The following is a 14,054-nucleotide window of genomic DNA, read 5'->3' on the forward strand; positions in this document are numbered from 1 at the left end:
CGATAGTTTTGTGAAAATGTTTGAACCATATTTTGAACAAAATATATTAATCTTGTAGTGTGAAGAGCATATATACACTTGTAACTTGTGCTTAGAAACCACTATTAATACATCCACCAGAAATTAGCTTATATGATATTCTCTAAACATAAAGGTGTGTTAACATGAAATAAGAAGACAGTTCTGACTTCTCCTCATAAACAATTTATATAAACATAACTTTTCTACTAAAAAAATTAGAACCATATATTAAAAAACATATGAAGAACCATAAAATGAATTAAAAAAATATATTTCTAACACCATACATGATAAGAATACATTGCATTTGGAGTTAAGAATGGAGTTTGATGTTTTGACGTTTAAAATAAATTATCTCAATTTGGCCAATATTCACAATCTGGAAATAGATAAAAATATCGGATTAGTATGTATTTGAAAAGAAATTAGATACAAATTAAGTGAATAACATCTATGAATATTTATATTTGTTTTTGAACGGATCAATAAATCGACTTATGATCAAGTATTGACCCTAAAACGAAAAACAATAAGAATACGCATAAGAGGTTAGTAGAATTTGGTAATATACATCTGAGAAAGAAAACTAATTGATTTACTTTAAAAAATTTCTTCATTGGTTGTGAGGTAATAGGCATAGAGGTATGCTTAATATTTACAGGAAATAAATTGTACACAAAATTAGGCTGACATCTATTATACCAATGATAGTTTTGTGTAATAGTGAAGTACCACTCTTTGATCACAACATGTACTGTCATGTTATCCCAGCAACTTCATCTCTTAACCTATACATGAAAAGTTGAGAATGTTATTGAAATATCTTCTGAAAAGTTGAGACCACTATTATACAATTTAAATAAAAAAATGTGTTAACTTCTCACCTGAAATTAGAAGACAACACCACATAGGCTTCTCCAATTCTAAAACCTACATAAACATATCATAATTATTTACCTTATTAATTTAAATTATTACTGAGATTAAATAGAATAATCATAAACTAAAGGAAAATAAATTGGACATCTAAGCATATAACAATATCTAAAGAAAAACAAAGAACAAATAAATTTTGACCACAGAAAATAAGGTTTTCACAAAGAACCCTGTTGGACTTTTTTAGACTAATGAGTTATTGTGAATTGTCTTATTTATAGATACATTTAGTCGGTTAAGTTATTCATTAGTTTGTCAAGTTTTGCTAAAAAACTAAATTTGATTGTTTTTAATGTTAATTGTCAAATCAAGGAATCTTTAATACATGTTACTCCTCAGAATATGCTATATTGTTAAGGATGAAAATAAATGTAGCATATAGTCTACCAAACTTTGGTAAGTTAGCTAAGATTTTGTAAATGAGAATATTTTAGAATCATTTATCATATGTTAACTATCCGAAATTTAGGTGCAAAATGTCAAATTGATAATTTATTAACCGTATATTTACCTTTAAGAAAGATATTCTCAGACTGGATTTTTCTAATCTTAACAATATAATTTGAATTGTGTTATATGTAACATTAAATTATGGCGTGTTAATTGTGTGGGTAGATTTGTTTACCTTTAATGGCATCTGCAATATATTATCGTTTACAAATATTATATTTTTTTTATTACTTTTTGTTTAAATCGATTTATTGAGCAAACTTAACACAATTAATAATTGTTTGGTTACGATTTTTTGGTTATCTGTTTGGCTTCAAAAATTATTCTTATTCTAATTTCAGTGGCATTTCATTGTAATAATCTCTAACCTTATGTCTTTTTATTAAAATATTTCCTTTTAATAGTATATATTAATAGATTAATAACTGTTTGGTTACGATTTTTTGGCTATCTGTTTGGTTTCAGTTGATCAGAAATTACTTAATTTGTAGTTTAATTCTTAAGAATGTGTTTTCAGAAAGTGTCCTTCAAGAGGGGAATTGTGGCTGTATGCAGAGATCACCATTTCCTTGATCTTTTTATCTATTTGGTCATCTAAATATAGTTCTGTCATAATGTTGTAAACCCCTGGTTCTAGATAATATTTTTATACATAGTACTCCTGCATGTATGCGTTCTATAGATAAAAATTTTGATGAGCTTAATAGGTCATAGGTGAAGCTGGGTTCTGTAAACTTGTTTGTGTCTAACATATCAAATCAGTTTTGGCTGTTCGGTTATCTTCGGAAAAAAACGTTTTACTATTCTAGTGGAATCAACTGATATTTTCATTGTGAACTTTGTGAATTTCTTCAGTGGCTTTTCTAATGCTATTGCTTCATTTGACAATTTCAGCTCCCGCATATATTTGGATCTTTTTGTGGCTCAAGCTCCTGCTAAATTCAATCCATCCTTTATCACAAGATCAGAAAATTTGGGAAGTAGTCTTGTTTCCATCTCCTTGGATATGATGAAGTTGCATCTGACATACTAAATTTACTGTGCCATATTAAGCAGATCGTTTTTAGCGTACTACTTTAAAGAGTGTCTGTTGAAACATGCATTTGAGAATCTTATTAAGTTCAGTAATGCAATTATTTACCTGTTTCAAGAATTAATATTATCGAAAATTGATACAAACTTTTAGAATCTTATTTACGTTCAATATTGAGTTGTAATGTAGGTGCTTTTACTTGTGTAAATAATTCAACTTGTGCAAAGATCTTCATTTTTCTTGTGATACGTACCGAGAAACAGTGATTTGGATGGGATGGTTCAACTTATTTTCTGCTTCTTTTCAGCTAACTAGGAATTGGTTTCCTGCGAAGGAAGCTTCACTTAAGCGTAGATACATCTTAGAATTGCTTTATCATCTCCACAAAGGTCATGATTCAAGTATTCTTCCAGCTAATTCCAAAAGTGAACCGCCTCATTGTGGAGTTTCAAGCAAGAATGATCAAGCAAATGAAAGCAAGAATATGATTGAGAGCTGTAACTGGAGGAAACCATTTGATGATTCATCATCAAGCGTTACAGGCATTTCCAAAACAAAGACTTGCTCGCCAGTTCTGATTCATAGCAAAGAAACTTTTTGCACAGGAGGTTATGACCCTCAGTCTTCTAAGCTCCGAAAGGTCTTTATGTCGCCTATAGAGGAGGTAAGATTGCCTTCTTAATATCTTCAGTTTGGATTCCACTGCTAATTATCCCATTTTGATAGCTATTCTATACTTTTTTTCTCCCAAACTAGGAAGGAGTGAACAGGAGTAGAGATTCAACTGCTGCTTCTTGGTATAATGACATTCTTCTTTTGTTGTCTGATGATGAGAGAAGCTCAGACAAGAAAGAAAATTTCTTAGTCACAAGTTCAAATGTGATGGCTAAGAAGCCAAAAATATTTGTAATGAAGATGAATATCGACAATCTAATGCGATAATTATGTCTGGTTCTCTAATCTCGTAGCCCCATTATGAATAGATAATCTCGTAGCCCCATTATGAATATCGACAATCTAATGCGATAATAGTATATATATTGCAAAGATAATTTATATCAACATGTGGAAATTCATATTCAGTAGTGCTCTTGTCTCTCTTATAAGACAAGTATAAAAGCTTCGTTTTTCAACAGACAAAAAAAAACAAAAGAATCTGCTGTTATTTATCGAAGTAGAAGGATGAAAACGGATAAGGAAAGGATCACGAAGAGAATAGTTTCAAAACAGAGAAGCAATCATCACATCACGGGATTGTCATGGGAGAGGAGGACTGATCATCTAGCTGCACCTCTTGCTCAGTGTTTCCTTCGTCTGTGGACATAAGCCATCGGGCGAAATCGTGCATTGACACCATCTCATCGTCAATACCGTCTTCTAAAACTAGAAGACAAACGTCTTTCAAGCCTTCAACCAACATAAGGCCCTTGTTTTGGCAACCCTCGCAATCTTCAATAATCCCTTTAGCCACCATAAGGCACACAACTTCTTTTACCATGATTATGCAACCCCCGAGACACGAAGCACATAACAAAAAGCATGGTTTCATCTTCTTGTCTTGCAAGTTGCAAGCAATCATATGTCAAATTTAGAGAAGCATATATGATTCCACTAGGTCTAGGTCTCGTAGAGCCATCTGCCACCAGCCGATATGTGAACACTATTGTTGTACCAAATTTTTAATTATTTTCGATTTATTTTGTTTAGTATTATCTCATAGTAAGAATTCGACTATGTGGTAATAGATTTTATGAAACAAAATTTATGTTAATGCTATTTGTGAGAACTGTCATTCTTTAATACACACTTCATAATTGTAAACTTCTAAATGCATATATTTAAATTATTTTTAAGGCTATGTATAAATAATATTATGTACATTTCAAATATAATTTAATGATAATTTACAAAATATTTGAATGTATTTAGTATTTACAAATGCAAAAAGCCCAAAACACTATTTCCTCTCTATGTGATTGATCTGATTTGGCCTCCCTCTATTGATGTATTGTTACTCTTTATATCGTAGAAACCTAATGCATATTGCAATATAACATTCTTAAGTCTAGAAGTTTTATTCATTTTTTCTTTTGCCAGAAAAAAAATTAGTTGACAATATATATTTTCACAAAAGAGGAGAGTGCTTTAGTTGGGATTTTGCCTAAACTATTCACAAGTGGTTCCACCACGGATATCATTATCATCACCTTTTAGCAAAACGATCCTAAGTTGTGTTGTTGTGATCACATCTTATTATCAGTAGTAAAGTATATATATACATGGTTGCACCAAAAGAAACAAAAACTACAAACTCCATTGTTAATGTTATTTGGCCTTGACATTCATCAGTAAAGATAAACAAGAAGACCTTTCCGCAGTAGTCATTACATGTACGTTCTTAATAATCAGGATATGCGCCATCGCCATGATCAGCAAAGGTTATTATAGCTTTTCAAGCTCGATATTTAGACAATCCCCAACTGGATTATAGATAATGATTTTTTAATAAATACAATATAAAACAAAGAAGACAACAATGAAAATCGAATTTGTAAAAGTACTTCTTCTTTGTTAAACTAGCTTCAGTGGAAGTTTCTCAAGCAATAGTGATCAAACTGGGAATATAGACAGAGGATTTAAACCTACAATCCACTCCATCTATCTTAATCTTTTTGCACATATCTCCCCTTACAATATAGACCCAAGCTTCTTTAGGTTTCTTGCTATGACAACACAGAACAAAGCTCTTTCCATAGATGTTATTATCCACGAAGTAACTTATAGACATGTGAGCAAGTACCATGGGGAAGTCAGGTCTTGAGAAAGGCATGAACTTGATCCACACCACATTGTCTCCAACGTCCCCATTACCAATTTTCTTCTCTGTCACCCAAATCTTAATCTCTCTTGTTCTTTTGGATTGTTGTAACACTGAAAACCGATCTCCCTTGTAAACCGAGAGGACACGAGTATGGGAAGAAGCTCTTTTCCCTCGCACGGTAGTTTACAAAAGATCTTTTCTATCTCATTCGAAAAATCAAGCATTTTGATGAAATACTCGCCAGTTTCGGGATAATAAGAACCTGTCCAGTACACATTTCCATTAAGGCACACCCTAGGATAGGAGTCATGTGAATGTGATGTTAACTCTTTGAGAGAAGAGGGACGATGAGTTACTTTCCACGTATTGGTTGCAAATTCCAAGACTGCAAATCTACGGATCAAATTATTATTGCAATGTCCAATAATCTTGTAACTCTTTTCGGGGTTTCTACCATCGTAACCCATATCTCTGCCACATATCTGATCATCCTTGGCAATCCATTTAGTGTGTCTCAGCAACAGTTCCAAACCAAGCATCCTTTTTCAAAGTCTGTTATGAAGAAGTAACCATCGCATATCCCATCGAGATAATAATGGCCAAGGCGTAAATCTAAGCATAAATCAGTCACTGTTATAGTTGGATCGTCGTTGAGATCGACGCTTATTGAAGAGATTTGAGAATGTGTCTTTAGCATGAATTCTGGGCGAGCGCAAGCAAAATTTTTGTTGACGAATCTCTTACTGTTGAAAAGAGTGTTCCATTCTGTGCAAACGGATCTGAAGCGAACAAGAGATAGAGGTGGAACTCGAACGAGTATCTCTTTTTCCAGATTTAATGGAAGCTTTCTCGGCATCATTAGGGTTTTCTGTGTAAAGAAAGCAGGGGAAGAAAAAGTATATGATGTGTATGAGAGTAAAATACTAGGGTTACGTACGATACGACTCTCTCTATATATTTACTTGTTATACAAATCATCTATATATAGTAATAATATCAAACCGACGTTTAGGATCTGCCGACGTAAATTGAACATAAAACTTATTGTGAATGGGCTCATCACTTATTAATGGGCTTATTATATTACCTGTAGTTGAACTATTTGAGATTGTTTTTGGTTACCCCCAAACCAAATATATAGATGTTGACACAAATTGTTGAGGGTTTTATTTTGGTCATTAAATTTCCCAAAAAAGTAAGACGATAAAAATCTATGAAAAAAAGACAGCAACAACATTTCTTGTTCTAAAGATAGATTTCTACTGAAATTTTTTTGACACGAAACAAGTTTTAAGGCGTTTTGTGATGGAACGGTATTCCCAATTAACAATGTGTGAAAATATGACATAACGTCAACTTGTATTGGTGGTGCTGAGATAAGTTCATCAACAAGTATTTGTACATACCAACTGAGGGATATTAAAAGTTTGAACAATGCATAGCCACAACTTAAGTACATACAGAAAACGTTTTCAGTGATCCCAAAAGATGATTGAACGTGTGTTGTCGCTTTTAGTAGCTTTCTCTAAGATATCTCGGATAAGAGAAAGTTTGAACTTCTTTCTCTAAAACCCGAAAACATCTAGCCTGTAGTGTAGTCCAAACCAACAAGCTCATGGATCGCATAGCCGTCAGCCACAGCGGCACATATGGCGTGCGAGCATGGTATACCCAATGAATTATACTCCCGGCAAGTGCATGTCTTTCGCTTTAGATTGACATGGAATGAATGTCGTCTTAAATCGCCCTTCACATAGTACTCAAATGCGTCAACACGCGGAGCTGTTAACCCCTCGGAGATCTTTAAGTTTTGGCAAATCCATTCATGAACCTTTGGAGGAAATGAAGATGTCTCAGCTATCACAGCCTCTCGCCTCATTGCAAACCATGTCAGCAAGGTTGTTTGGATAAACTCCAGCAGCGGTATTATGGGCAATTCTCCTGCTTCCTTTAAGACGGAATTAACAGATTTGGCAACATCACACGTCATAATATTGAACCGGTTACCCATGCAATGTGAACGCGTCCAATGGCAAAACCCTATCCCCTCTAGATAGTTTGCACACTCCGGCTCAATCCTACCAATCTCGTCAAAGGCTGCATGAAACTCGTCTACACGATATGCACGTGCAGCTTCAGAAACAAGGTCAGCAAGATCACGATTGTCGAAAATAGTGCAAATCTCACGGTGCAAGTAAACCACACACGCCCCATGCGAGGATTTAGGATATACCTACAACAAAACGAAAGTCATGGTTACTTACTTTCGGTGGATATATTCTCTGGAATCCTCATAATGCGCTGAACAGTTATATATCATGCCTGGCTTATTAAATGATAGCATTATTATAACTAATCTCCTGTTTTTTTTTTTTTGAATCAAATGTTAAATAACTAATCTCCTATTATCAATAACATAATTCACTATTTTGTGCGACAATGTAAATAACTTGGCAACTCAAACTAGCAACCAATATTTATGGCAGTCTTCATAACCAAATACTGAAAAATGCTGACATAAAATTAAACTCAATATCATAATATATCTCCAACCAACCAATAACCTTTGCTATAGTAACTGATGCAATAAATTCATTATGATAACTTACCCGGCGTATGCCAACGCAAATTGAGGAATGCCACTTGGAAACAAACGCCAAATTATCACTATCTGGTATGACCGTATTGAGCATGCGGAAAAACCAATCCCAATCTTCGTCAACAATCCCAAACGCCAATGGATATTCTTGAAAGTTAGGATCTTGGCAGCTTGCGATTAGGAGGCAACCCTCGAATCTCACACGTATAGGAGCTGCATCAAGGATGATGACACGACGCATGGATGCGAACCCACTTAAAGAGAATGAGAATGCTAAGAAGAGGTACTTGAACTTATTAGCTTCCTGATGGAGGTGCGTAACGGTTCCGGGATAAGCCTGACCTATACAATAGAGGTAAGAAGGCAGCAATGCGAAACTGTTATCAGGCTCACGTGATTCCCACACTTTCCAGTAAGACACCATCGCCTTATGATTGTCTAGAAGAAGTTTCAGAAGGTCAATCGCCTGAGCAAACTTTGATTTTTTTAAGCTCCTTAAGAACTTGGTTTTCGCCTGTATACGGTATGCACTACGATCCTCATCCTCAATGGAGCATGTGTGTCTTAGTTAGCACTCGTAATCAGGTAATTGTCAGAATCTTCTAGCTTGACAATATACACACGCCATGGACACGAATCATATATGCAGGTCAACGTAGTCAGTTTCTTTCCCGTACGATGGAATTGAAAACGCCTATTCATTGCGTAGACAACAAGTTTGGCTAGGCAATCACGTTTGTTTGTGAAGACATGTCCAACATATATCTCATCGCCTTTGTACTCCACTGCAGTCTGCAAACCTCAATGTCATTGTATTAAAAAAAATCAATCACGATAATATTATATAGTTCTGTCACAAAATATCATATCGTTAATTAATATGCATATTACATACCTCATTTGCAGATGATGTTCCATATACATCATCCCTATCACGATATTGTTGCTAATAGTTGAAGCCATAGTCATCATCTTCTTCCATCACTTTTTCCTCAAGGATTCGTAACGCATTTGCATCTTTGTCAGTTCAACGGACAGTTCGGAGAGATACAATGGCACCTCGCTCGTCTCCTCATGCATAGCCAAGTATATTTCCATAGTCTCGTCGTTTGTAATCGTCACAGGGCAAGTCTGTTTCCATGCGGCGCTACCAACATCCATCCATTTTGGCCACTGAAACGTCAGATACACGTCATGAGAGAGCCCAAACTCATCCATTATAATCTCTCTACTGCGTACGAGCCCATCCCCATGACGAACTTTTAGTTTTTTGACAACATCTTTTGAATTGATTATGAAAATCCAACCGCAATCGGAAGTTTGTGCCCATCTCCCGTTTACCACGCGAACTAGTAGATCCGCCATCTGTCCACATAAATCGAAAGCGAAATCAGTTTTGTGTTTGTGGTATTACTGAATAATCTTTTTCTATACAACTGTAATCTGTTTACATATATCAAGGGTTAAAAAGTAGATGAAGACAGAGCACTTACTTTTTAGGATGTTAACAACTGTAAACGGTGTTTCCGGTTCGGCGTTCACCGATTTTGATGCCTTGTTTATATAGTAGAGTAGGGGGTTCGAAACATATACTCCCTCTGTCTCATTTGATGTTTATAAACTTTTACACATTTTACATATACTCCCTCTGAATTTAAATATATTTTTTCTTTGATTAAAGAAATATTATTTAATTTTAAACTAATAACAATTCAAAATTTTAAATATTTTCAATGATTACTTTTTGAAATTTACAAAACATCAATTTTTTGTTGGACAAAAAAATATCTCAAAACATCAATTTTTATGAGATAATAAAAGTATGATGTGTTTATATATATTTAACACCATAATTTGACTCTTTTTTCTTTAAAAGCAATCATTTCACTGAGTAGCCTTTATTATCCTCTGTGTATCAGTCATATTCGTAGGTGTGTATCAGTCATATTCGTAGGGTAGAAAAATGTCACGCCACTTTTCATTGGGTGGAGAGATATATCCGCGGCGCAGTATCTGTAGCTGTCGTTGAGAGTTGAGACCTACGTTAGGGTTCCACCTGGCACTTCTTTCTCTAGGCATAAAAAAATCTCGTTCTTTGCCATCAGTTTTTTTTTGTTTTTTCCTTCCGGTATTTCACAAATACGAAATTAGATTTTTAAACCGGACGGTTTAAGCGGGTCAATATCTTGGTCCATCAAAACCCGGCCAAACTCACGGTCAGAAATGTAAATTTACGCAACTATTATAAGCTTTTACAATTTATTTTACTCGGCTGTGGCTGGCTGTGTAATCTACATCACTTCGTTATCATTTCACTACGTCTAATATAACTGGCTGCTTCGATTAACTCGTCCAAACTATCATTACTCCACACTTTAAATCCCTAGCTACCACAAACACAAAATAACAGCTACATCTATCACGTCAATCCTACTGAAGAGAAGATATCATATGAGATTTGCTATCCCTAATCGCAAGGTTCGAAATTGAACACGTAATCTGTTGAGCATTTCACCTGACAACCGGTATTATCTCCCTCTAACCCCCAAAACAACGGGTTTCTATTTTCCCGCCTGAAGTCACCAAAGATACTATACTAGTTACATTGTGGTCAAATATACAGTAGTTACTAGTCAATTCCCTAGTTAAACCTGCAACTTTCATTCAATTTTATGTCTCGCATTAACGTTAATTATATACAAATTAAATTGACCCTATTTAGTTTTAAATTCAATTATTCATACATAATTTATTTTTGTTGCTTGTATGCCTTAGCTTGTTGCAAGTTTGGTAGAATACTAGAATCCAATACCAATGTAAAATATTTTATAACGAAAAATAAATGTTTTTTTGTTTTGTTTTATAACGTACAAAAATATATTCAACCATATCAGTAATAATGTAATATGATCGGTTCAACTTCAACCGATTGGCTTAATCACCCCATAAACTGTCCCCTTATAGCAATATTTTTCCAAAACCAACTCAGAAGAACATTACAAGAAAATACAAAACAAAATATAAAGGAACAAAAACAGGAACATTCACAATAGAAACACCGAGCAATTTCAGATATTCAAGCCATCACTAAACGTTACCCCCGTAGAAGGCAGCCAAAGATTTCCTTTAATGAACTGAGAAACTGTGAAGTTGTTAGCCTGGTCCGAGTTGTTAAATACGTGGTAACCAGGCCATTTGACTCGGCTGTTGAGTCCTGAACCAGGCCCGTAGTTCATGAACTCTCCGTAGAAAAGTGTGTCCAACGCAAAGTCAGCGTTCCACTCGAGCCATCCTTCGGGTCTCACAACGTTGCTCATGTTGTTCCTAATGAAAACCGTTCTTGAATATAGCTTCCATGGCCTTCCTAGATACGTCCGTGTCGTATTTAGGTATGGAACCAAGTCTGCGTCCGCCGAGATATTGCTGAACTGAATTGAGAATCCTGAAGTTGAGCAATAAATGGTTCCAAATTTAAAATTAAACTCTGTGGCTTTTCGCAAATTGTTTAAGAAAATTGATCCGGACATACGTATGAAAGATTGAGAATGTCTACAAACATAAAAAGAGACTCAATAAGAGTGGCTAACTAAGTAAAGTACCTGAGGGTTGGTTCATATCTTTCCTGCCTTGTGCAGTGATGGTGTTCTTTTGGTTAGGGAGTCCTCTCTTAGCCAAAATTTGACAGTTTTGAAACACAACAGTCCCATCCCCAAATATAAAATCTACTGTTCCCGTGATGGTACACTCCCGGTAGAACTGACGCATGGTGTGCGTGTAGAGTGTATCTTGATAACCCCTCATCGCACATCTGTAGAAAACAGAGAGGTCAGAGTCTGACCTAAGTGCTACCGCCTGATGCTTCTCTGGCCCCGCTGTGTTCTGGAACGTTATATCTCTCGCTAAGAATCCTCTTCCGCTTACCGCTGAATTATTTGTGTCACACAATGTTTTAAATCCATCAGTATTATTAAAATAATTACTATTATGAAAACATGAACTAACAACAAAAGTAATCTTATATATTACCGAATGTAGCTGATCTGAAAGTGGTCCAACCGTCGATGAAGCTGCGGTTACCAGAAATAATGGTCACGTCGATACCATCACCTAACATTACGATGTTCCACTTCTTCTTCTTGATCTCCACATTCTCCAAATATAAACCCTTTTTAATGTATATGACGAAACGTGTCGAGCTATAATCAGGAACTTGCTCAATGGCGTCCATTATCTTTGTGAAGTTGCCTGTCCCATCCAGTGCTACACTAACGTCGTAACTCCTACCGTTTGATTCTAATAGTTTACGATCGTCCGATCTGACCCAGTCTGGGAATTGAAGGCTTTCGTGGTCGTCGGTGTCTCTGAGTGTGCGGCCTGGTGGGGCCTTTGGTCCTTTAGCAATTGGGCCAGGTTTAGAAATAGGCTTGGTGGGTTTCTCGTCGGTTTGAACAAGTGGTAACAATTCCCTAAGCATAGAATATAGCTGATCGAGACTGCCTGAAATCATACATCAAAAAAACAATCTGAATCAAACCGGACGTAATTAAAAACCGAATGTGAGATTGATTACAATAAAGAATGGAATAAGAAAATGATTAAATTACCAGCGATAAGGGATTTGACGAGACCAGAGGTACCGTCGAAGCCTTCCCTACAAGTGTCTTGGTTGGATAGTGCAGCACTTAACCAAGTCCTTGTGTCCGATGCCACGTTCCCTGTTCCATTACCCTTACCTGGTCCCATTCAAAATCATCACACGCATTCTCTCAGTTCTCTTGATCACTTTGATATACTATTCTTATATTTTAGCACTACCATTCGTTCCTAGTCATATATATATTCACACTTATATTTATTACGCTGAAATCTAAAATTTTGAATCCACGTTCTGTGTCCCTACTACCCACATGCCATTTACTATAATGATTATAGAATTTGCTTTCGTTTCATCAACGAAAATGCACAACGTTGATGTAACATCATCATCACCTGATAAACACTCAAACTACGACCACATAATTTTGTTTAACTGATATATACAGACTTAGAAACAAAATTTTATTTAATAGATAGCGTTTGGTAATTATTTCAGAGGACTTTGTTAATTTTTCGATTACTCCAATTTGATTATCATTTTTTCAAATCTCACTTAAGCATGTATTGATTTTATCCAACCGTTTTTCAATCTGATAACAATAATTTCGGGACCTCGTGATCAGAAAATTACATTCACAAGTGGAGGTAAAAAAGATCATGCATTCAAAGTTTTCAACAATAAAAGGATGCGATAAAACTCGATAAATGTTGTAAACTATAGAGTTTAAGGTGCGTACCTTTTGGATTCTCAGAAGCAGAAGCAGACCAACTCAGCTCCTCTGAAGAAAAGTCAAGCAGATCAAGGCAATCGGAAACCGCATTCTGCAGCCGGCGATCTCCACTGAAATCCGCAAACTGAGACAAAATCGTACTCACTTGTCTTATAACTTCCACTATTGTGTTTATGGAGCCCACAAACTCGCTCGCCGGAACTTTCAAGTATTCGTATTGCATATTCTCCTCTGATGACACACACAGACCCGACATGATCAAGAAGATCAAGAAATACTTCAAGAATGACATTTTTCTTCTCTCTGTCTCTTTCGTTTTTTTGTAAAGCTACCTTAAGTTTGTAGCAATAATATAAATAAAATAACTAGAAAAAGAAAAAAAAAATTTGTGTGTTTTTTTTTGATGATATGAAGTTCTTGAGTCAGTTTAACCTATAAAAAGAGGAGGTGTATTAAATTCCAACTACCTCTCTGTCCACTTCTAAACAGTTAGTCTACTAAAAATCTTAAATTGGGGGACTTAACTTCATGATCCCACCCAATGTTTGCGTTCCTTCATCGTTGATATTTTCAATAATATATTTATGATGTATCTTAATTATAACTCAACCGTCCCACACATTCAATGATATTCTCAGCTTCGGTCGTATCGGCACTAGCGCTCTCGGATGCAGCTGTTTCAAACATCCACCGTCATATCAATTCTTAATTGTAACTCCACCTGTGTTATTATCTTACGTTTTTAGTTTTTTATTGAATGACGTTATTACTTGTATATATGATCGATATAATCGTAAACAAGTTCATAATTTAGCTAGCTGTCGACTAGATCAAGAAAATATTTGTTTAACCGATTTGCCATCCAAT

The 14,054-nt window shown here is 35.3% G+C and overlaps 2 protein-coding genes and 1 pseudogene across 2 annotated transcripts; all 3 read right to left on the reverse strand.

The window, feature by feature from the left end:
- Positions 1–5,036: 5,036 nt before the first annotated feature.
- On the reverse strand, positions 5,037–6,120 carry LOC104727599 (putative F-box protein At1g58090 pseudogene; annotated as a pseudogene).
- Positions 6,121–6,843: 723 nt separating this feature from the next.
- Positions 6,844–8,284, reverse strand: LOC109127224 (uncharacterized). Its single transcript, XM_019231754.1, has 2 exons — positions 7,871–8,284; positions 6,844–7,494 (listed from the first exon to the last, which is right to left on the reverse strand). The coding sequence occupies exons 1-2, from the start codon at positions 8,282–8,284 to the stop codon at positions 6,844–6,846; spliced, it is 1,065 nt and encodes a 354-aa protein (XP_019087299.1).
- Positions 8,285–10,684: 2,400 nt separating this feature from the next.
- LOC104721494 (putative pectinesterase/pectinesterase inhibitor 44) lies at positions 10,685–13,783 on the reverse strand. The gene is made up of 5 exons (XM_010439485.3): positions 13,194–13,783; positions 12,465–12,593; positions 11,887–12,357; positions 11,460–11,783; positions 10,685–11,302 (listed from the first exon to the last, which is right to left on the reverse strand). The coding sequence occupies exons 1-5, from the start codon at positions 13,477–13,479 to the stop codon at positions 10,929–10,931; spliced, it is 1,584 nt and encodes a 527-aa protein (XP_010437787.1). The 5' UTR covers positions 13,480–13,783; the 3' UTR covers positions 10,685–10,928.
- Between the last annotated feature and the right edge of the window lie 271 nt (positions 13,784–14,054).

The sequence above is a fragment of the Camelina sativa genome, chromosome 11 (genome assembly GCF_030686135.1).
Source record: "Camelina sativa cultivar CO46 ecotype springtype chromosome 11, ASM3068613v1".
NCBI classification, from domain to species: domain Eukaryota; kingdom Viridiplantae; phylum Streptophyta; class Magnoliopsida; order Brassicales; family Brassicaceae; genus Camelina; species Camelina sativa.